This window comes from Pteronotus mesoamericanus, unplaced genomic scaffold (genome assembly GCF_021234165.1).
Source record: "Pteronotus mesoamericanus isolate MK-2021 breed Mesoamerican mustached bat unplaced genomic scaffold, CSHL_Meso_final contig_164, whole genome shotgun sequence".
NCBI classification, from domain to species: Eukaryota; Metazoa; Chordata; class Mammalia; order Chiroptera; family Mormoopidae; genus Pteronotus; species Pteronotus mesoamericanus.
Window position 1 is genome coordinate 8,881,997 of NW_026555065.1, and position 25,473 is coordinate 8,907,469.

The 25,473-nt window shown below is 39.5% G+C and overlaps 1 protein-coding gene across 1 annotated transcript in view; it reads left to right on the plus strand.

Annotated features, from left to right (window-relative positions):
* Positions 1 to 25,473, plus strand: part of MYO1E (myosin IE) — a 190,957-nt gene that overhangs the window by 86,045 nt on the left and 79,439 nt on the right. Inside the window, exons 3-6 of the mRNA XM_054565347.1 lie at positions 997 to 1,086; positions 3,802 to 3,896; positions 17,016 to 17,103; positions 20,477 to 20,566. Of these exons, the coding sequence (XP_054421322.1) occupies positions 997 to 1,086; positions 3,802 to 3,896; positions 17,016 to 17,103; positions 20,477 to 20,566 (363 nt within the window). The remainder of the gene's footprint in view (positions 1 to 996; positions 1,087 to 3,801; positions 3,897 to 17,015; positions 17,104 to 20,476; positions 20,567 to 25,473) is intronic.

The following is a 25,473-nucleotide window of genomic DNA, read 5'->3' on the forward strand; positions in this document are numbered from 1 at the left end:
GGATTCAGGGCACGGCCCCATTTGACGTCTGGGTCCTAACATGTAAACCCATAAAGGACTTCCTGGGGGCGGAAATCTCATAGCTTTACATCTTCAACTGCAAATTTTTCTAAACATTTGAAATTGTTGATTAAAAGAAAGAATTTTGAGTATGTTTGTTGTTTAGGGTTTTTTTTTTTATCGTTTTCTTTGGTTTTTATGATTTCTCCTCTGTGAAGACAGAGAGCTTTTTCCATTGTGTGTCTTTTGTTCACTGCTGTATCCCCAGCATCTAGAACAGTCCCTGGCATGTTGTAGACACTCAATTCAAATTAGTTGTCGAATGAATAAGTGGAGATATTTTTTATGTTATAATAACTACTTGGGCACGATAAAAGGTCATGTAAAACAGCTAAGGCTCAGTATATACACGTTCTTTTCCGAAAGGCCTTCCTGAGTTCCCCATGCAGAAGTAACACCTTCCCCTAAGCCTGATCTCTACGTTTGTAATTTTCTGCTCTGCATAATATAGATACAATTCAGCTCTCTAAGCTTCAAAAGAGTAGGACTGTTGAATTCATCTTGTACTCCCCTATTTGTTAAATGAATAAATGAAGGCATTATTAGTATACCTAACAGATAAGAAAGTTCCAAGGAATAAATAATATTATTTGAGAAAAGGAATAAGTGCTCTTCACTCCTTGGTCATTTCTGTTTTCTTTTTTTTCCTTAGCTGTGCATGTTACCAGTCTTAAAAGGATTTGCTTCGATTCTTTTAAAACAATAATTTCTTATTGCAGCACCTTGGTAATTAAGTCCATTACTCCTCATGGAGGGGAACAAAATCTGAGCTAGTTGGTAATTGCCTTTGTCTTTGTTTGTAATCTTTTAGAAAATAAGTACATGAGCTTTTCGTTGGCCAATCGTTATGAATTTTTGATAACATCTGGTTACTTAATTTAAAAAAATGTGTAGCTTTGAAAGTTAACAATGGACCTTAACTGGATATAAATTCAGACATATATTGGATCCGTATTAATCTCCGTCAACCCTTTCAAGCAGATGCCTTATTTTGGGGATAAGGAAATTGAAATGTACCAAGGAGCGGTAAGTTATGTGCCACGTAAATTGCTGTAGTGTTTTTGGCTTCTTTGGTACATGGGTAGTTTTTCTTGATGTTAGCTGCACATTTGCATTTCCTTATTACGAATTATTATTGGGGAAGTGATGTGTTTGATTTTTAATGATGCGCTACTCTTTTGATGTAGATCTTCCTCCATTTACACATGTGACAAAATTCTAAGGACTGAAACATCAGTAATGGGTAAAACATACATTGGGCGATGGAAATCATTCTGTCTGAATCAGAACCTTACTTAAGCAGTGGCTATGACTGGAATATGAAAAAGAAATCTTTTATTATTTCATTTATTAATGTGACTCTGGCCCCTCTGCAGACCCAGCTCCTTAGCCATTTCAGTTGATAAAAACAGAAACTGGAATCCTAATTAATGTTTCATTACGTGGTTCATCACTTCCCCAGGCCTCCCCTTCTCTGCATCTTTTTCCCTTCGCTCTTTTCTTTGCAGCAGATGCACAAGAGCATTCATTAATCCTGACCCCTGGAAAACAAACAAAAGAGAGCCCACACAAATTCATCAGTTGAAGTGGAAGGCAATTTACCCAGAGCAAGAGCCCACCCCATTGTGGCCAGATGAATGGTGCTGGTCGCTAGAGCCGAAGGAGGCTGCCACGCGAAAGACCTTTGATAATGCTGCCTTTATGGGAGCCCAGCACAAGGGGCACACTGTCAGCAGAGCCAGGGCCCTGCCCTGGCCCTGGTCAGCGGGCCCCCGGGCGGCAGGCGTGGAGCTGGCTTGGCATTCTCAATGGCGGCCGGCTGAGGCGGGGTGGATGCAAGTGCTGTGTATTCATGTGGTTTCTTTCCAGTTCTCTGAGAAGCATCGCTACATGAATCCCTTTTAGACCATCATCTTTTGCAGAGTTTTCTTTAAAGAAATGCCCTAGAATTTGAAAAATATGTGTTTATTTTTAACTCCTAATGGTAACGGTGCCAGGTGCTGTGTTACACTTGCGACAATAGTAAAACAGCTCTGGGTGCTGGCTGTGTATTACTCTCTGCCCTCATATCACAGATGAGGAAATTGAGGCTCAGAGAGGTAGAGTATTCACATCTACTGAGTGCTGGAGCTGACTGAAGTCCGGTCCCAATGAATTTCAGGGGATTCGGGGGAGGGAAGAATCAGGTAAAGGAAATACCTGTCCTATAATCCTCATGTAGCTGAGAGGTTCTATGAGACTATAGACTGGGAAATCAACTTAAAAAACAATCAAAGGTCAAGTATAACTAATTAATCTACTTTAAAGCTTTATTGGATAGTGACTGGCCCACACCTTTCCTTCCATGCACACAGCTTTCTCTCTATTCCATTCCCTTCCGTTTTCCCATCCTCTTTTCTTTCTTATAGTCTATTTCCCTGACTTTAAGGAGGTGTTAAAAATAAGCCTGCATAAGTGATCTTGGCTTGACGGCCATTTTAAAGCTATGGGTCCTGAGACCCATCCATGTATCCCCTCTGACTGTGAGGTGAAGGCAGGGACATATTCTTCCTTCTGTTTGGAGTAGTTTGATCTACAGGCCCCATGAATAGACTCTGACTCTCACTGGACAATTACCCTTGTGAGTCTCCAACTTATACAACCTGAGGGTATGCGTAAACACCGGAAACACCAATTCTTAACTGTGTGCAGGCATCCAAACACCCTCTTTCACCCCTCTCATCACCCAGTCCTGATCTGCCAGAGATCGCAACGAATGGTAATTTCTGGGCCAGGCCCCTTTTTCCATAGTATGAATAAGTCATGGTATAGTAAGGCCCAAAGTTGGATTAGTAAATAATGGTGTATCTTTGCATAATACTCTGCCTGTCCAAGTTACTTTCCCATCCATCATCCCAGTTACTCTGTGACATGTGTAGCATGGGCATTGTCTTCTCACTCTGGATCTGGTTTTGTTTTCACTTTGTTGTTGTTGTTGTTGTTGTTAGATAGCCTTAAATTTAAGGAGTGACCTTTCTCCAGCTGTACACCACATGAAGTATTTTTCTTTTTAGTGTTTTTCTTTTGAGGGAGTAGTAGAGGATGCTGCCGAGAAATCAGGTCTGAAGTTGTCCCGACATAGTGAATTCATTCGTGGCTTAATATTTATTCATGCCTGAGATAACCCACAAAACGAAAACCCAGGAGAATATCTCAGTGTGGTAGGATTTTTTTTTTCTTACTGAGATGAAACAAACTGATCGAACCAGTTTATCACTTGAAAGAACCATGCCTCTTGCCCTTTCTTATGGAAAATTTTTAGTTCTTCTCCTCATGCATTGTCATGTCCAACTTGCCTTTTATAAAAAAAAAATTGTGTAGGAATTTAGAATTCTAGCAAAGTCAGACCCAGGTTCTTAGTAGGCCTGTTGCCCAAGTGTCTTTAGAAACATTTAGCAATGGTATGCCACCTGCAGAGGTGTGTTTGGGTGGGAGGGTGTGTGTTGGAGGATCTGAAGACATGGGTCATGTCTGAAGGCTGAAGAGTCTTTCCTACAGAAGAGTCCTTCTAAATTCCATCTTTACTTTGTTAGGTGTAACTCCTCATGACCTCGATAAGTTGATGACTTCTTGTGTTATCTAACCTACAAGATAAAATTATAAGCATTGGAACTACACAGTGTTATAGGCCAAGGTGAAGAAAAGAAACTTAATGTATTGCTCTATCTGACCATGGTTTTGTTTTTTGTTTTGTTTTTCTAGGCACAATATGAAAACCCACCTCACATCTATGCTCTTGCAGATAATATGTACAGAAACATGATCATCGACAGAGAGAACCAGTGTGTCATCATCAGGTATGGGAAAGAGCCCTGTTAGGTATAGAGGGTGTGAGATCATGCTGCAGTTAGAGATTCTACTGAGAAGCAGTGCTTTTGCAATCACTGCTGGTACATCTGAGTCACAATCATGCTATCTGCTTTGTCTTGGTTTATGTTATAACTCCAAATCATAAAAACTTGAGCTTCCATGAGGTTGCTGTTTATACCCCGTCGCCTAAGGCATTAAGGTTTTAGGGCATGTTGTGCTGGCCAGACCTTTTATTGATCATCATCGGGGCCCTGAACTAAAAATTGTAAAACACCTCCCCTCCCATGTGATCATACTGTGGCTTTATTCTAATTTGAAGATCCTTTATGTCACAAGTTTCGTTATTCGGTCAGCTACAGTCCTTTCCTCAAGGTCCCTCTTTTTTCTTTCCCTGATAATTTAGTTCAAGTTTGAACTTTCTGATGTACTTTGTCATTTGCTTTTAATTTTCTGTGGACCTTAGTGGTCAATCCTAGCATTATATGTCTGTAGCTACATTTCAAAATCCTTTTAACCCGACTTAACTCTGAGTCCTTGCTGGGTTTAAGTGCTTTTCCAATTTTGTTTACTATTATGAACATTTCAAACAAAGAAAATGTAAGCATCCATATTCCCATCACTTAGAACTTGACAGCCACTAACATTTTGTCATATTTACATTCATCTTTTTTAGTTGTTCAATTTTTTTATCTGAAACACTTTTGAAAAATGTTTTATTAAGGATATTTATAGACATATACAAAATTAAAAAGAATGTTATGGTAAGCTCCTTATGCCTATCATCCAGCTTATACGTTCATTAATATCTGGCCAATTCTGTTTTACCTAATTCTTCCACCCTGCTTCCACTTGGTCATTTAAAGCAAATCCTAGGTAACAAATCATTTCATTTGTCAATAATTTATTATGGACCTCTAAAAAATCATTTATATCATACCTAAAAAAATGAATAATTTTTTAACACCATCAGTCTATTTCATGACTATTTTGTAAATTGTATGTGTGATCGTTTTTTTTTTCCTTATTTTAATTGACTTTATTTAAGTGACATAGGTTAATAAAATTATATTGGCTTAGGTGTACAATTCTATAATATATCATCTAGTAAATTTTTTAAATAATTGGTTTGTTTTTATTTGGGCTCCAAACAAAGCTTACACATTGCCCTTGGTTGCTATATCTCTTAAATCTCCTCTTTTTGTTTTCTTGGCATTTATTTGTTAAAGAAAAAAAGTCTTTTGTCCTGCAGAATTTTCTGCAGTTGGGATTAGCTAATTGTATACCATGACACTATACTGTAAATCAGTATTTATATTTAAAAGCTTGATTTAAAAGGTGCATATTCAGTGCTTTGGCAAAAATGCTTCATCAGTGATGCTTTGAACTTTAGACTTTTATTGGTGAATAATGCCTGTTGGTCCCTCTTTGTGTGGTGTTCAGATCGCCAGCGGATCCATCCATTACAAATTCTCACTTCACAGTCATTCTTTAACTAATGGTTGAAAACTAGTTATTATCTAATTCTATTTTTTCTTCATTGTTTGTTAGATGTAATTCTTTTATTTGGTTAACTTAAAATACTGTCTGTGTAAGAGAACTAGCTAAAAAGTTTGATTCATTGTCTTGACCAGTTTTCAAAGCAATGAGTTGATGCTAGCAACCTCCCGAGGTAATATGTTTTTATTTTCAGTATCATACCAAACTAGTGGATTTTAAATATATTATCTGTTCAACTACATTGCAATTTTTCTTTTTGGCTCAAAAGGTCCTAACTTTGACCAGTGAGAGCCCTTTTTGTATTGGCCCATTTATCTCTGATAGTTTTCTTGTTTAAGATGTTCCAAATCCATCTTGTGCACTTTCTGCCAAGTCCTGGAATCAGCCATTTCACCAAAAAGCGCCAGTTCATTTGAATGGGAAATGACATTGAAAGACTGCCAACCTAGTCACTGAGTGCTCACTGCCATGTGCTGTCAATGCTACTAGTTCTTTTCAGAGGACAAAGGAATATAAATTTTTAAAGAAAAAAATAGAACACAAGTTCAGACTGATAATTTTCAGTTCATTTTAAGGTTATAGGATTTTTACTTCTTTGATTTTTATATTTGTACCTCGTTTTCCTTAGTGCTGAAAATTTAGGTTCCTAATGACATTATCACAGTTACATGGTTTATACTGTGTGTGTATAAATGTAAATATAAATATAGAAGTAGAAATAATTATGTATCTATATACTTATAAGTAAACATATAAATATATAACGGGATAAAACAAATAAGTAATTTTGGTAATGATTTAAAAATAACAGTACCAGTGTTGTTAATAGCAATACTAAATTAACTCTGAAACCATCCAGTTTGACCAACAGTTAGGTTTATTTATTTCATTTTGGATTTTAGGGATTTAACATTTTAAAACTGAATTTTGCTTTATAATTGTATGGAATACCTACATGGTTCCAAATTCAAAACTATAAAATAAAGAATGCTGAAATATTTCAAGGTAGATATAGATGTCATGATATTTTACCTCTAAATATTTTTATATACATCTCTGGAAAATAACCTTTTTTTCCTTAGCCCCAGGACCAGTATCACAACTAAATAATTAATAAAAATTTAATATCAACCAAATATTAGCAATCCACATTCAAATTTCTCTAATTGTTGCAAACACATCCTTTCTGTCTGGTTTATGTAAATCAAGGAACAGTGGTTTCCGCCCACACTTCCCCCAGTACCACTATGGCTTTTTTTTTTTAAATGGCACTGACTTGGTGAAGACACCAACCCAATTTTCCTATGGACACCTTTTAGATACAGCTCATTGCTTCCTTGCGATCTCATTACACTAACTCCCTCAGCGGGATTTTCTGTAAATTGGAAGTTAGATCTAAATACTATATAAATGCAAGTAAAGCCTCTTTGGAAGAAATACTTGGGTGAGGATGAGTTGGGTTGCTTAACAGGAAATGCTTCTGTTTGACCCCAAGTGAGGTCACTGACCTGTAGAGAGGTGGGAAGGGGGAACATTTTCTTAACTGGAATCGAATGAGAGTACAGGATGAGTTTTCTAATTCAGTCCCTGGTTTTTTCTCCTTCCTTCGGGGCCTCTAGTGAGATGAGAAAGAAGGGAACGGTCTCGTTGCAGGAGCTTCACAGTTCGGGAGCTGCCTCTGCGTTGCCCAGCCCACATTTCTCCCATTCCCTGGGCCCCCGAGTCTGTCCCTGCAGGATACACACGCATGGAAGCAGAACCCCTGCCCACGTGTAGCTAGCTTCTTCACTAACTACTCAGAGTTAGACCACACGTTGCAAGTTAAGGGCACAGTCCTCCTCAAGACCATCCCCACTTCAGACACTGGGAGGCCACCCTCAATTCTGACCAGCCACCTACAAATTCAGGGGTTCCCACCACCTCTCAGTTGCAATAATTTGCTAGAATGACTCATGGAATTCATGAAAGCACTGTACTCATGACTACCATTTTATTATAACCAAGGGATACAAATAAGAAACAAAAAAAAAAGTAGGAGACATATAGTTAAGGTCTGGGCGGGGGTGGGGGTTCCAAATGTGAAGCTTCTGATCGTCCTCTCCCCATGAAGTCATGAAAGGTGTTATTTCCTTCCAGTTATGGCAGCAGTATTGCCAACCAGGAGTATTTTGCCAACCAGGGAAGTTTACTTGAGCCTTTGGTGTACAGAATTTTAATTTGGACTCAATCACTGCATGGCCAACCTTTAGTTTCCAGTTCCTCCAGGGGGTCAGAAATTATATGGTGCTTTCTAAAGCCTCCATCATAATTCATATTGTTAGACTATCGCAAAGCCTCGAGGCAAACAGAGAGACTCCCATCAGGCAGGACATTCCAGGGCTGTAGAGATTACTGCCTAGTAGCCCAGGGCAAAAGCCCAACCTCTCTTTCTGTTAGTTCTTTATTACCCAAGATCCCTGGTTGTCTGATCAGAGAAAATAGATTTGCTCCCTCTAGCAGGCCAGGGTTCATTCTAGCAGCTCTGCGGTCGTGGACAGCACACCTAACACTTGTCAGCACCTCGGTTTCTTCATTTGTGAGTCAATTGATTGACCAGATGACCTCTGTGGTCCTACCTGGTTTTGGACCACTTTCTTCCAAATAATGCCAGAGAGAAGGGAAGGCAGGGAAATGTTGGTGTGGGTAGAGGCCCAAGTTTACAGCCAATGACACAGGGAGAGCCGGGTGCTTGTTCAGCTCTGGGCTGAGTCAAATGTGGACTCCCTGCATGCAGTTGTGAACAGGAACAAAACTCATTCTCCTGGGGCCAGAAGAGAAATGTGCTTCTTGAGGTAAGGGCTTTTGCCATAACTGGAAAGACTAAGAATTTTTTTGTACTGTTTAGTGAGAAAATTAAAAGTGAATGACCTAATAATCTCTCTAGTGTTCTTTTCAGACCTTCACTTTCCAATTTCCCTGGTGTGACCTTGTGTACAGGATGAAATGCACACTCTTCAGAAGGGCATAGAGAGGCAGTATTTTCAGTTTCCTCCCAATCGTACTCATGTTTTCTAAAGGAGTGGCTATGCTGAAGGATGGACTGGCAACTGACTATTTCTGGAGTAGAAATCAGTGTAACAAATTGAATTTAAGAAGAAAGAAATCTTTCTAAATTTTCTTTGTGACAGATGTGGCTGTGTCACAACTGCACAGTTGCGTTGTAATGACAGAGAACCCCATTTATGTGACCTACCAACATCTCAAATTTAACAAGTTCATAATGGCTTTTTTTTTTTGTTACCCCAAAATTTATTCTTCCACCAGCTCTCTTTTCTAAACTCTGTTGCCAGATTAATGCTCCTTAACTATTATATCACTTAGTCTTTGTTCCGCCTCTGCGATAATACCTCGTGGCTCTCCATTGCCCAGTAGAGTCCAAAGTCCCTTGCTTGGGAAATACCCAACTTCATTTTTTTCTACTCTAACCAAATTATCCTAGTCTTTTTCCTCAGATGAGTCATGTTCTTGCCCAGGCAGGTCTCCCTGTCTGGAGTTATTTCCCCCACCCAAGCCTTTCTCACCCACCGCAGCCCAGGGATCTCCGTCCTCTGGATTTCAGTAGCCCCTCATAGACGCCTCATTTTCAGCACCTTCTTAATATTATTATTTTTTAATTTGCATGTATGCACTTCACGTAGTTTTTCAGTCTTTGATGATGGGAGACAGGTGTATGCTTTTTGGTTTCTCGGGAACACACACTGAAGTTTAATGATAATTCTGAAGCGGAAATACTTGAAGTAAGCTGTAAGTGCTACTGCATTTACAAAAAGCGGGGGATCGGTTTAGAGTGAAAACAGCCTGCAAAGGTGTCACGGTGGCATGGGACTTGATTTGGGTCTTCCCCTTACAGTGTGTGAGAAGGGGAAAGCATGAATGACTTGCGAGCCTCCGGAACCCACACTGTCTGATGCGGGGGAAAGAGGAGGATGTCAGTGTAATTGTTAAAAAAGACTTCCATTGATGAATGACCCTTATCCGTTACTCAAAGGTCCAAACCAGGTTTCCACTTCTGTTTCTATATACTAGCCATATAGGCCTTGTGCAGTAATGCAGGATGGGTTGACTTAGGGAGAGAAGATTGTTGGGGTGACAGGTACCTCCTGGAATGATAGGCTGCGTCATCGGCAGATAAATCTGCAGATCTTGCAGATCTCTGAGCAGGGATATGGCACCATAAAAAAGTTTGTTCACCAAGATAGGGCTGTTGGGAGAAAACAGATAGGATCTTGAGAGAATCCAAGTATCTTGTGAGGTTATAGAGGGCATGACCTGATTTGGAAAGGCAAAGAGGAAACTGATGTGTGGCACTCAATATGCTTATGAAGCAATAAATGAGCAGGAAATTAACGTGGACTCCCGGCAGTGGCAAGAGAAGAATGCCACCGCTATAGGAGCACTAGTATCATTGACAATGATAAACACCTGAAGACATGTGCGAGCTCAGTGAATAAGCAACCAGTATCTACGTAGCTCATCACTTTTTTTTTCCTCTCAAATCCAGAATTTGGATTTGTGTTTTAGAATTACCTATCCTATATTTTTAGATCTATCAGAGACTTCTGTGCAAATTTCTTTAATAAAATGATCTGGTGTGGTAAAAGGGAAAGAAACAGCAAGTTTTCCTCCAATTCTCTACCATTTCTATATCACCAGACAAGATCTTAGCCATGTGGCCAGAGGCATTTCTGAAGTCCTTGTCAACTGACCTCTATGGAGATTTACGAGGCCTTGGAGAACATTTATGTGGTAGTTTTACTGCTCCACCAAAAATGAATTTCTGTCACTTTTGGCCTGCATCAGCTCCTGCTGTCCTAGTCAGTTTCAAAAAAAAAAAAAAAAAGTAATGTCAATATGAAAGCATTACATTTAGTGCAGTTTCTAATTTTCTTTTTTTTTGCTTGCAATATTCTAAGGCAGATTTTTCTGCAGAGTAGGGCATTCTGTCTTTAATGTGTCCGACACCAGTTTGCAAAGTCTTGTAGACTGTATCCTGAATACGTGCTGAATAAATGTTTTTTTAAAGGATAAATAAAGACATGAAAGGTATTTTGAATGTACATCAAAAGGATTTGGTGACTCATAGAATATGAGAATTTTGGTAGCAGAAAAGGAGATAGTCGACACTATTGGATCTAAGATTTCTGACCTATCTGCTTCAAAAGACATTTTTCATTTGAAAGCCTTAATATTTACAGCAGTGAAGATTAAAAATTAGAAGGTTTTAAAAATCAGAGCAACTCTAATATTTGGCTTGTGTTTTGTGTCTACCTAAGCACCAACAAGTGTCTCGCAGATTCTCAAGTCATCTTCCTGTCTTTGTTGTATTTCAGGAACTTTTACTATTAGTACTGGAACTCTTTTCTGTTTCTGTTGGTCCACCCAATTTCTTGTTATCCCAGGAGTGTTGATTGGCCTTTGAGGCCCCCTGGCCTGGCTTTGGGGGGGTCCTGTTCGCCCACGCCCCTGACTGCAGACGGAGTCTGCATGAGGACTGCCCTCGCGCTGGGGTCTGAGAGCAGGGCCTCAATCTATCTTTCCCCCCAAGCTCACTGCAAATAGTACCTTGTAGCCTGTGATGGCTGAAATGCATTCATCATCAGTCAGAGTGTTGCTCAAAGAGGGCTGACTCATTTGCTAATTAATATGTTATCTATAATCATAAGAGTTCACTTTTTTTTGGATAGTTGCTGTGTGTCTTGACATCTTTTACTCACCGGTATGTCATTTACAACCTGGCAAACTAGGAATTACTACCCTCCTTTTTGCAGACCAAGAAACTGAGTCTCAGAGAGATATGGAACATGTTAAACATCTCAGGTTTGAAATGCGGCAAAGCCGTGCTCTAAGGTAGGGCTGCCTGATCCACTATTATACTCTTTCCACTTCTCTGCTTCTTTGAGTCAGCAGGTGTCAGGTTATCTGGTTGTTAATCCGTTACCACCCACAGTCACGTTGTGTAGTGGAAAGATCTCTGGGGTTGAGTCACAGGGTGGATTCTTTACTCTGTTCTGTCTAATGCGTGTGACCTCCATAAGCCTCGGCCACTTCATCTGCAAAATGGTGATTACTACCTTAGAGGAATATAAGGAAACCGAGTAAGGAAATATACATAAATATTTTTAAAAAACTGTTTAGGAGTGATGTAAAATATCTGCTGGAATTTCAGAGCTAATGAGTAGCTGAGCTGGGGTTCAGGCTTGGCCTTCATACTATACAGGGAGTTCCTCTGATTGCATTGGGCTGGGCCAAGAAGAGCGTTGCCATGGGGCCTTTATCTCTATAGGTAAAATTTGTCTGCTTGACAATACTAATTGACTGAGAAGAAATAGTAGCTCTTGGTCTTGTTCACACTTTCCTCATTATGTTAAAGACTGAATCTTTATCATTTACTCAGTAGTTTTGGCATGACTCTTTCATTTTGCATTTTATACATTTAGCCATTGCATGTTTTATGATTTATTTTTCAGTGTTTTTACAAGGTTTCGACTGATCACCCCTTTCTCTTCAGGCAAGAGAGATGCTTCACCTCAGACTTCATCTGTTGGCAGACCCAATAGAGCTGTCAGGAAGGGAGTGTGGGAATTGAGTCTTCAGAGAAGTCTGTCCAGAACCTTATTTGATGAGATTCCCATTCTCGATCGCATCTTGTCTTGTGATCACACTGGTGCAGGCAGGCTATTATTTGTTAGTTTCAACCGTGTGTGAGATAATAACTGTTTTTGGCAGCCTTACTTAAAGGATATGTATCTGTAAAGATTCAGAAGTGGTTATAATTTGATTATATTATACACTGTGCTATTCATGGAGTTACTTTGGGAAATGTTGCAGATTTTAATTAACTATCTAACTCACATTCAGATTTTAAATGCATGCCCTCATCTGAAGCAGTGGGTCAGACTGTCTCAAGTCCTTTCCTAGAAATGCCCCTCACTGGCTATGTGTCTCTGGACAAGTTGATTAACATTTATCGTCAACGAATGCGGGTAAGAATGGCACTTACCTCCCAGGGCTATTACTCACATTAAATGAGTGATGTATGTAAAGCCCTCACGATAGTTCCTGATGTGCATTAAACATTTGATGGACACATGCTACAATTACTACATCCAGAATATTTTAGTTTGCTGTTTTCTTTTTATTGAAATATAATGAACATATTATATAAGTTTCAGGTATATAAGAAGATGTGATAAATGTATATATTGTGAAATGATCACCACAATAAGTCTAGTTAACATTCATCACCATAGCTAATTATAAAATTTTTCTCTTGTGATAAGAATTTCTAAGATCTATTCTCTTAACAGTCTCCTAATATGCAACACAGAATTATTAACTGTAGTCACTCTGCTGTACATTACATCTCCATGGCTTTTTAATTTTATAACTGGAAATTTGTACTTTTTGACCTCCTTTACCCATTTCACCCACTCGCAGCCCCTCGCCCATGGCAACCACCAATCTGTGATGGGCAACCACCAGTCTCCTTCGGAATTGATGTTGTTTTTCAATTTCCTGGACGAGTTTTCCATCACTAATATGATCACCTTTTGTAACTTGAGACTTACAAAAGGTCATTTTATTAAAGCTATCCTTGTATTTTTTTTATCCTTGGGTTAAACCCTTTGAATAAAAGTCAAGTTCAATTCTAGGACGTCCCTACATCAAAACCATAAGGTCAAAAAGAATAAATCCCAGTGGGAATTTTCAGAACTTCATTGTCTCATTGATCTCCCGCCACACTGACACAGTTGACCCCCAAGTCCCTGAGCTTCATGACACCACCTCTATCCTCCTGCTTCTACTTGTGCCTCTTTCACCTTCCCATCGCGTTCTCCTTGAGGAGCTGCTTCTTCAGCATGCTCCTGAAATGGCCGTGGTCCTCATTTCGTTTAACTTGCTTTCAGCTGGCTTAGACATTAAGGAAAGTCATCTCGCCTAAGAAAATCTGCAGAGGTTGTGCAGACCCCACAGCTGGTTGGCTCAGTGGCCCACTGACGCCATCAAAGACCAAGGTTCTTTTTGCCTCCTCTGCTTCACAGTTTACACATCCTAAGATTGGTTCCCTGTGGCAGTTCCAGGTGATTTCCAGTGGTGATCAGAAAGAATGTTCTTCCTTATTTCCTAGAGAAGAGAGAAACCTCTCCTATTAGTCCTTCCCTTTAGTCTAATCGGGCAACTTTGTTAATATGGACTCCAGACAATTGCTGGGGGGATCAGATGCAGACAGTCTTTGCTGAGAATGGGACCAGCGTCCCTGTGCCTCGTGTGCCAGGACAGACACCAGAACCGAATCAGGATGTTGCCAGGAAAGAGGAGGCGGGGGATGTGCTTGAGTGGGAACAAAGAGTGGCCACCGCTGTCCTCAAGGTCCTAGCTCAGCCTGGGCTTTGTCATACATAGTCCTTGGTAGTCTCACCCACTGTCACCATTTCAACTCTGTTTTACACGCTGATCACTCACGTCATTGTGTCGTTATCCTGAACCTTCCTCTGTGTGTCAGGCTCACATTTTCAACTGTCTGCTGACCATTTTTATCAACCGCTGATCAGAACAACTTAAAAGAAATTTTATATATACATATACATTATTATACACACATATATGTACTTCACAAGTACACAATTGAACAAAGTGCCCTGGCCTGTGTGGCTCAGTGGATTGAGTGCTTGCCTGCGAACCAAAGTATCACAATTCAACAAAGAGGTCGCTGTGCTATAGAATTTGTCTGATACCTTCATATTCTTTTAACCTGGGTTTTAGTCCAGGGGAAGAAACAATATTTTCCCATACCAAAAGTCCAGTATAATCATGTTTATATATACTGTAAGCTTCAAGTAATTATCTAACCTTCTATTATTGTACCATATTCTGGACAAATTACCGGCCTCTGATCAATAAAACTTCTTTTTAAGTCTGTAAATTGAAACCAAGAAATGAAAATTCCGATCAGCGTTCAGCCAGTACTAATTATTTTAAATCTGAAAAATCACAATACTGAGAACGTAGATGTCCTATTATTGGATCTGGCATACTTTTTTAAATATATGAAATGAGTTACTTTCCATTGTTATTCTTTTCTTTTACTTCCAGTAAAAGAGAAAAAATATTTTATGTCTGATCACACCATTAGCAAAAGACACAGTGGGAGAATCACTATACTTTTATTTCAGAATACTATATAGAATTTGTTATTTCCCCTTCTCTCTTTCACTTGCATGTGCATACACTTGCACACATAGTTTGCTGTAAGGAATTCTAAAATGAAAATATGTTTACTCATCATGGGATAGGAACTTGAGTAATTAGATAAATAAATTGATCCTTGTTGATTATCACTGTGATATATAATCCCACTCTTTCTGGCAATGCTGTTTTTAAAAATCTGAAATACTGTATATGGGTAATTGTCTGTCTCAAAAATGTAATCATTAATAAAAATCACATCAAAAGAAACAAGAGTCATCCAGATACCAGCCTCCCAACAAGTCAAATATTTTTTCCTTGTTCCATTTCCATTTTTGTCCACACATTATTTTACTGCACTACAGATATAATTATTCTGTTTATGTTGCCACTTTAGTTGCATTGTCTTTATCTTGTCATGTAGTTTTCTTTTTTAAACAAAGATTTTATTTATTTACTTTTAGAGAAAAGGGAAGGAAAGAAGAAAGATAGGGAAACATCAATGTGTGGTTGCCTCTGGTGTATCCCCTCCTGGGGACCTGTCCTGCAACCCAGGTATATGCCCTGACTGGGAATCGAACCAGTGACCCTTCTGTTTTGCAGGTGGGCACTCGATCCACTGAACCACACCAGCCAGGGCTGTCACATAGTTCTCTAATTGTTTTAATTGTGTGATATTGTATTGGGTGGTTGTACCATTGTACTCTGGAAGTTTCCAGTATTCTTGAGTGTTCACATTATTTACGAAATTAAAAAATGAAGTTTCATTGTTGACAAAACCAGTGCTAAAAATGAACAAAAGTGTATGTTTTGACCCAGGGTCTAGCATATAAATCATCTAATTATATGGCTCATTTAAACAGATAATTTCCTCATGGAGCTGAGATATTTTCATACTATATTTTTGCCTGTGAGTAAGTTTGTTCCTTGTAAGTTGTATGACATATCATCTCAGACTCACTGGTTTTCTACTTGCCCCATATCCACCTTCTGAAATTTCGGTTTGGTTTTCTGCCTGCCACCTTATCTTCCTTATGAAACTTCATGTGACCCAGACAGAAGCCAGGCGCTGAGTACTAGGATGGTGAATGAACTGCTCAGATGGATTCAGACCTTCGAGGTCCTTACAGAGTACCATTCTTCCCCATTATCCCTCTAATTAGTTTAAGAAAGTTGAACAAAGTTCTGAGTTTTGCCATTATGACTACTTTAATTATTTATTTGTTTGTTTTTGAAATATTAAACTTTTCCAAAATATATTTCAGTGTCCTTTTTGGGGGTAAGGGTCAGCTGCTTAGATTGTACCCTAAGCAAATGTTTTCTCTTCTCTTAAAGTAACTAAGTAATTGATTATGATTCATTATGTTGGGTGGTCCTTAAAGACAAAAAAATTGCTCTACACCCTAAAATTCTTGATCACCAACTGCAGAGAAAAATATTGTCCAAATTTTTCATCCTAAATCTCACCACTTTTCATGGTATGGATTCCTTTAATCCTATCATGGTAACACAAAGGCTACCAATAGAAAGATGAGACATCTGACTGACTACACATGTTTTGCACTGAGTGTTTTGAATTGAGGTCATCATCAATTCAAGGGAATTTTGAAGGAAGAATGGGTATTTTGACATGCAGTCTATACCAACAAAAGGGTTTCCCTATGCAGTAAGGCCACAAAACGGAAGGTAGTCTTTGTTATTCAGGATATGATTAATGTTGCCTCATCATTTAATTTTAGAACTTCAGTTTTAAAGTTGCATCACTTCAAGGCATGTCAGTTGAAACCTGAGAGTATCTACCTTTTCCTTTTTTTAATTATAGAAGTAATTTATGCGTTACTATATATTTGGTAAACAATGAACTGAAAGAAGTCCCCATGATATCTTTTTATTTACCAAAACCTCTGCTAATATTTTGTGTTAGTTCTAGTCTTCTTTTCTTATATACTTCTTTTCTTTACATTTTTGGAACCTGCTTTATATATAATTTGAGTTGGATTTATTTCACTTAACATTACTTCATATGCTTCCTTCCTATATTTGCACTCTTCTTGTCAGTTGTAATTTTTGTACGTTCCATCATTCTGACATTTCATAATGTCCCCAAGTTTTCCCCCTATTATGGGGCATTTAGAATGCTTAATTGTCTATCACGTACACAATGATGCTTATGAAGCCCTGGTCCACACGCTATGTTAATATTACTCATACAAGTCATGGGGGTGACCGGATCCTGCCATGATTTGCCTTTCTCAATCAGTGCTGTGCATTTTTTACTGAATTCCTTTCTACCTCTTTTTTGTTTGGTAGTGGGGGTGGTCAGAGGGCAGGGAGCTGGTTGTAATCCACTTCATGGGTGGGTATTTTTGTCTTTTTTTCCTCAGTGGTGAAAGTGGTGCTGGAAAGACGGTGGCGGCCAAATACATCATGAGTTACATCTCCAGGGTGTCTGGAGGGGGCCCCAAAGTCCAGGTGAGTTTGTGCCATGGCCCATGCTGAGACCCCGTCCTATGTGAAATGTAAGAAACTCCGTTTGCTGTTTGAAAAAGAATTTTTCTTCCACAGGAAAGCTAGTGGCTCTATAACCAAGAAATTTGAAATTTGCAAAGAAACATCATATTTAAGAGATAGAGATGCCAATGCAGAATGAACTCCTATAATTCAGTACAAAGATAAAATTCCAAAAGAAAAATAAAAACAAAGAGCATGAAAGACAACTCAGAAAAGGAAGGATAAATGATTCATAAAATGAAAATTTGCTCACCTTCATGATAATAAGAGCAGTGTAGATTAAAACTATACCGAAACACTCTTTAACCATGAAAATGACAAAGATATTGTAGTGTTTTAAACATTCCATGTGTAAAAGACACTTAGTCCCTCTCGTAGTCCCTCTCATGCATTCCTGGTAGGAGCATGAACTAGTGTACTTTTCTGAAGGGTATTTCAGTAAACTCTAGCAAATCTACATGCATGCACCTTTAGCTCATTAATTCTGCTTAAGAAAATGTATTTTTGTTTCAATTTTGATGTTTTATTTTTTTAATATATTTTGTAATTGTGCTATTAAGTTCCAATTTTCTCTCCTTTCCCCGCTCCACCCAGTACCTCCCATTCCCTCCAGGAATTCCTCCTTTAGTTCATGTCCATGGGTCATGCATTTAAATGCTTTGGCTACTCCATTTCCTTTGCTGTTCTTAACATCCCCTGTCTATATTCTGTACCTACCAGTTCGTACTTCTTAATGCCTGCATCTTTCCCCCGCTTTCTTCCCCTTTTTCCTCTCAACTGATATCCCTCCAAATGATCTCCATATTTATGATTCTGTTCCTGCTGTGCTTGTTTATTTAGTTTTTTATATTCAGTTGTGGATAGTTGTGAATTTATTGCCACTTTAATGTTTGTAGTTTTTATCTTCTTTTTCTTAAATAAGTCCCTTTTACATTTCATATAATAAGGGCTTGGTGATGATGAACTCCTTTAGCTTCACGTTGTCTGGGAGGCACTTCAGCTGCCCTTTGATTCTAAATGACAGCTTTGCTGGACGGAGCAATCTAGGTTGTAGGTCCTTGCTTTTCATGCAAAGTCTGTTTCGTACAAAACAGTATGAGATTAAATCAAGCACAAGAGAAAATAGTGCAGTCAAGAGATGTGATGAACATGAGAGGTATGAGGCTGCTGCTGGTGTAACACAGCATACTTTACAACAGACTTTTTTTTAATAAGGAGAAGGAGAACACTTTAAAATAACAACAGGATATATAATATAGTAAATACATAAACCAGCAACATAGCCATTTGTTATTATTATCAAATATTATGTACTACACATAATTGTTTATGCTGAATGAAAGGAAGATGTAGAGCAGCACTGTGTGGTGCATGTCATATACAGAATTTAAAATTTTCAAGTAGCCACATTTTAAAAAAAGTAAAAACAAACCTATGAAATTAATTTTAAAAATCTATTTTATTTAACCCAACATATCCAAAACATTATCATTTCAGCCTACAATCAATATTTAAAAATTGATGAGATATTTTACATTCTTTTTGGTGCAAAATCTTTGAAATTCAGTGTGTATTCTACATGCCTTATGGCATGTCTCATTTGGGACTAGCCATATTTAGATCGAAGCCACATCTGGCTTATGGCTCCCATATTTGGCAGTGAGTGCAGCTCAAGAACCCGGATTGGTGTGGTGCAGTCCACTTGCTTTTTTCCATTGATATAATCACACCTTCTCCTTAGAATATTGATATGGAGACAGGAATCCAGGATGCTATTTTGTTTGGGGGGAGGGGTGCTGTTCCTTTACTGTAGTTTGCTCATTCTCTTTTTCCTAGTGTACTTACTGAAAATTCTATTGGACATATTGATAGTGGCTGGCTGGCTGGCTGGCTGGCTGGATGGATGGATGAATGAATGGATACATGCATAAAGATTCTCAATTAACCAGTCAGTAATTAAAAAAGGCAAGAAGCTAAGTGTTGATAAGTTGGGATAGGCATGTCTGATAGGCAAAACAGATATAAAAGGTTAGCGTCAAAATTAACTTTACAAAGCAAAGCAAAGTTTATATAAATCCATGAGTTTTTAAAGGAGAATAGGTGGCTGGGAAGTAATGTTTCTAACCATTGAAACTAACCCCATAGAGGACCACCCAATATTTGCCTTTGGTGTCATTGCTAAGGACATTTCCCTGGTCCCTGGAATTCCAGCTCTTCCTCTTCTGACTGTTCAGGAGGGTGCCAAAGGGAACACTTTGGCTGTTACATAGTCTATTAGTCATTAGTGTCTTAATCTAGTCCTCTTCTCCAGACCATGACTTAGTGGCCAGATTGCAGACATTTAATGTTGACTTTTCTCTTCCTATTTTCCTATGAGAACAATGATACAAAGCTCCTGGCTTGAAATTAGTCAGTAGCTACAGAGCACAAACCAAAGACTTGTTATTTCTGGAACGTGTTTAACCATAGCATGTGAATAATTAGAAGTAGAGAAATGATTCACTTGTTGAAAGACCTCTCCAACATCAACTCTTATCTGTTGAACTATCTTGCCCATGGGATGTTTTGCACACTTTTCACTCTGGCATAGAACTAGGATATTTGAAACCCAAATTCTTGTCTTCCAGTAGGCCAGGAATTGTTCCATACAAGCCAGCGTTGGCCCCTACCACTCAAAATATGGCTCCATGCTGGCAGAACCAGCTGCACCAGGGGGCTGGTTAGAAATGCAGACTCTCAGATCCTGCCTCATACGTGCTGAATCCCCATCTCCACTTTAACAAGATACCAAGATGATTTGTTCATATGCAAGTCTGAGAAATACAAAACTCTGTCTACAACCTTGTTTGAGGAGGAGAAACTATTTAATTTCCCTTAAGGTTTCTGTCGCTTGCAGTAAAGAGGGCTGCAATAGGCAGGTAGAGCAGTTGGGTAGAGAAAGAATGGTAACAGTAAAGATTCTGATCTAGACAGCAAGGAGACGCCCCTTCATGCTTCACTTGTCTTCCTGCTGTGAGTCCCGCACACCAGAGAGTGCAGGGTCAAGCACATCTGGAGTGGAAGCCCAGTCCGGGAACGTTTGTAGAGCGTGATGTACTGGTGGCACCCTGGCTCTGGGAATCCTGCATCAAGTCAAGGGAGTAGGCAGCCACTAACAAGTTAAATAGCCTGTCGAACGGAAAGAGTAAATCCTCCAGAAACCATAGGGACAAAAGGATTTTGAGGCCTGTCACCTTGACCATGTTAAGAAACCAGGTCCTCAAGGAACATTGGGCTTTGCACGGTGTGGCAGGTGTTTGCACTGTCCTAACCCCTGGTCTGTTTGTGCTGACAGCACGTCAAGGATATTATCCTGCAGTCCAACCCGCTGCTGGAGGCCTTCGGGAATGCCAAGACTGTGCGGAACAACAACTCCAGCCGATTCGTAAGTCTCTCCCCTAAGCGTCGCCTGGCTGATCCTGTGGCAATTCCTGATTTATGTCCAGTGTCCCCAAGGACTTACCGCATGTCATCAGGACACTGCCTTTTCAATCTTTCCCTCATTTTCTCTAGCGGCATGCTGTCAGGCTTCAATTTGCCCTTTACCTGAAGCTATTTTTGAACCCCGGTATGTAAAGCAGATAATTTTTTAAAATAGTTCTCAACTTGAGTTGCCTTACTAAGGGAAATAAAAATTGATAGAAGTGTCAGCTTTGGTGCTAGAAGAGTTTAATTTGTGTCCTGGAGAAAGGACCTCTTTCCCAGACAAAGAAATGAGTCGACTAGATTGCAAAGCCGTCCTGCATTGCTTTCGCTTCACGGACTGGGCCTGTGGAAAATGAAGGGAATAAACACTTTGATCGGGCACCTTGGAGAGAGAAACTTCCTCCTCTCTGTCAGGTAAAGTAGGCTGACTGCTTCCCCCACCCCTGATAGTGAGCTCTGTTTGTTTTATGTATATTCATGTAACATAATAGTGCCCCCAAATGATTGCACTTAACCTGGCAGATCTCCTCCTGACTGGACCACTTACCCAAGTTAACGAAAACATCAGCCAAAGGCATTATCATGAATGCCTATGAAAACGCTTTTTTGTCTTAGTATCTCCTGAGAATTGGAAGACTCGCAAGGATGAAAATAAATATATTCCCCTTGACAAAAAGCCCCATTTCCAAAAAAATGAGTATTTTCCCAGTGGCTTTGATTTATGTAGGTTTTGCATCTTATAGATTGTGTCTGGCAGTAAAGCGTTCAGGGAGTAAGACTGATGTCGGACCATTTTAAAATAAATAAGGGGAATTTTGGAGAAAAATAATTTTTTTCACCCTTCTATTTTGTAAGGAGGCTTCCACTTTCAAAGCGAATTCTTATTTAAGTTCTCACACAGTAATTGTTAAGTTCCCTGGTGACTTATATCTGTCAGAATTGCTCTCATTCTCCTTGCTGTTCAATATTATTCAAACTATTTATTCATTTGTTGACCTGTCTTATTTCTTTGCTCAATGCCTGGGTTGTGTTATCTGGAAGAAGTTTCTAGGTAATGCAGTAGGAAATAAGATGTGAATGAATTTTTTATTTGACCATTTTTTCATTTCAACTCCATCTGCTTTGTAAAAAGGGACTTGACCAAATTCACTTCTCTTGTTACCCATCCCCTCTCGTTTGCCTTCATTAGAGACCAGAAAATAATTAAATCAATATTTATTTTGATTTTTCCAATACAAATGATTCTTTACCCTTGGACAAGGATGATACACTCGTCAATTTTTGTAAAACAAAACAAAAATACCCAGCAATTATTATTTTTCTGATTACAAAATGATGTTATACAATCCTGATGAAAAGACGGGAAGGAGTATGGATGGGCAGTTCACACACATAGTAACATGTAATAGGCATCAAAAGTTGTTCTATAAACAATGAGAAAAATGTAAATTAAAACCATATATCATTTTTCTGTCCTCAGGTGGGCAAACATTAGGGAGATGGATAATACCAGTGACAAGACACTGTTGGTTGAAAATGGACACATTTCCCCAGGAGAGCAATTTGGCTGTCTTTGTCAAACTTGAAAATGCTCATTGTCTTTGAGCCAGCAATACTTTTAGGACACAGTATCTAAGTTCCTTGTAATAATGAAGTATTTAAAAAGTTATTGATAATAGCAATATATTGTTAAATTTTTAAAAATAGGTTAAGGAGCAATATTTGCAACATGGTTCAATTTTTCTTTTAAAATGCACATTATATAAAACAATTAAGGATTGAGGATCCAAGATGGTGGTGGAGTATGTGGAAGTTGCATTCACCTCCTCCCAGCACCATACAAAATTGCAACTAAATCATACAACAATCAACCTGGATAACCATCCGAAGACTAGTTGAACACAGTCTTATAACTAAGGATATACAGAAGGAACTATGTTGAGACTGGTAGGAAGGGTGGAGATGTGAAACGGGCAGGCCCTGCAGCTGCGTGAGGCAGTTGAGAATACAGAGGGTTATCTCAGCTGCAGAGGTTTCTCCTAAGGAGTCTCAACCCCATGCTGGGCTCCCCGGCCTAAAGCACCAGTACCAGGAAGAGGACCCCACATCATGTCTGGCTATGAAAATCAACAGGAATTCTATCTGCCCAAGTGATATGGGAGACGGCTGTAAACCCAGGTGCCCTTTTAAAGGGCCAGCTCAAAAAGTCTCATTTGTTGGGGGAATGTAGCTCACTGGGAACTGGAGTTGTACAGGGAGCAAATGGGTTGTATGACTTTGGGAACAGGGCTGGAGGGACAGCCACCAATGTCTCTGTGCTGAGTCCTTTGCCTGTACTGCCCACAAACACCATCTTTCTTGGGTCGAGCACTCCCCTTCATAGGGCATTAGCCTGGGGAGTCGGCTGGCCCTGCCCTGCCAACTCCCTGAGTCCCTGCCCTGCCAGCTTGCAACTGGTGAAGGGATCTCTTGGCAGTGGCCAGTCTGGGCCCTTATTTTAGGCATTCATGAAAAACTCTCAAAGAATTCTGAGCAAGCTCAGGGAGTTTCAGCGACACACAGGGAAAGACTAAGTTGTGTGGCTTTAGGGCAAGGGCCATTTGTTCACTCATACTTGACAGATGCCTCTGTTTGTGTGCAAAGCCCTCCCTCCCCTTGGCCAAATCTTAATCCGTTTTAGCCTGATGAACTCTACTGGCCCCACCCTAATGACTCCCTGAAACCCTGCTCCATCCCAAAGGTCTGAAGTCCCCAGTTGGGTGGCAGCTGACCTTAGTGTACCCTAACACTTTTGGTGAGTGGCCTCAGACCCAACAGTTGTGCCAAGTTTGAATCTGTATTAACCTAGTACCTACTATTTGCCTCTACCTGGCGACTCACTGAAACCCTACCTCACACAACTCATGTACTTCCTGATATTGTTTCAAAGGCTGAGCCTAAATAATCAGCAAGCCGGCAGGCAGTTGCAGATCCTGGAGTGCTTTGGGTCTTTTGCTGATCTGCCCCAGGCCTGGTACTAGTGACAGTTGGCCTCAGTATGTGGCTTGGTCCCTCCCACATACACACAGGCCTAGCACAGGCAGTTACCAACCGTGGATTGTGTTGTAACTCCTAAGAGGAGGCCAACCTGGTCATAGGCAGTATACGACATTGACCTGCACTAGAGTCCTTCCCAAGAGGCCCCAGATCCAACACACCTAGAGGCTGGCTTCAGACAACATCAGACACAATCCAGTTAGCTTTACAAACAGCATACTCAAAGGCGGGGGGTGGGGGGCAGAGGACTCTTGGCAGACATCAGAACCTGCTAGGCAAATTCTGCTTCTAGGGGTCAGACTCTGCACAGCACTCTCATACACTGTGGTCAGGGTACATCCCTATAGTCAGCCAACCTGAGGGCCAATAGCAATCAACACTCACCTGCAACAGGAGGGCTCACATAACCCACACAAGGGACATTCCTGAGCACCCAGCTAAGATGATCAGGGAGACTGTTCCACTGAGCCCTGCAGGATGCCTGCTACATAACGCCACCCTACAAAGCCTGGGAGACATAGGAGATGTACCTAATACACAAATAAGGAGAGGAAGCCAAAAGGGGGAGGCAAAGGAACATGTCCTAAATGAGAGAACAGCAGAAATCCCCTGAAAAAAAAGGAACTAAATGAAATGGTAGCAAGCAATCTACCAGATATAGAGTTTAAAACTATGGTTATAAGAATGCTCAAGGAACTTAGGCGAAGAATGGATGACCTCAGTGAGAATGTCAACAAAGGGATAGTAAGCATAAAAAAAGATGTAGAAATCATAAAAAAAAGAACCAGTCAGAAATGATGAACACAGCAACTGATATGAAGAACACACTAGAAGGAATCAATAGGAGATTGGATAAAGCAAAGGACTGAATCAGAGATTAGAAGACAAAGCAGCAGAAAAAGATCAGAGCAGCAAAAATAAAAAAGGATTTAAAAAATGAGGATAGCTTAAGGGACCTCTGGGACAACATGAAGCATAACAATATCCACATCGTAGGAGTACCAGAGGGAAAATAAAGAGAGCAAGGGAATGTGAACCTTTTTGGAAAAGTAGTGACTGGAAACTTCCCTTACCTGGTGAAGGAAAAAGACCCACAAGTCCAGGAACCACAGGAAGTCCCAAACAAGATGAACCCAAGGACTCCCACACCAAAACATGTTATAATTAAAATATGAAAGGTTAAAAACAAAGAGTGAACCTTAAAAGCATCAACAGGCAGTTACCTACAAGGGAACTTGTGTAAGATTCATATTATTTCTCAACAGAAAATTTTCAGACTAGAACACATTGGCATGAAGTATTCAGAGATGAAAAGCAAGGACCTACAATGAAGAATACTCAACCCAGCAAAGCTATCATTTAAAATGAAAGGAGAAATAAAAAGCTTCCCTGACAAGAAAAAACTAAAGAAGCTTATCACCACCAGACCAGTGTAACAAGAAATGTTAAAGGGACTAATTCAAGAAGAAGAAAGAAAAATGAAGGGGAGGGGCATGAATATGTGTAATAAAATGGTAATAAATACATACTTATCAATAATCATTTCAAATGCAAATGGGTTAAATGCTCTGAACAAAAGACATAAGATAACTGAATGGATAAGGAAACAAGACCCATATATATGCTGTCTACAAGAGACCCACTTCAGATTAAAAGACACAAACAGACAAAGTATTGGGATGGAAAATGATATTTCATGCAAATGGATACAAAAAATTACTGGAGTAGCAATAGTTACTTCAGACAAAACAGACTTTAAAACAAAAACAATAATAAGAGACAAAGAAGAACATTAATTACATAATGGTAAAAGAATCAATCCAACAAGAG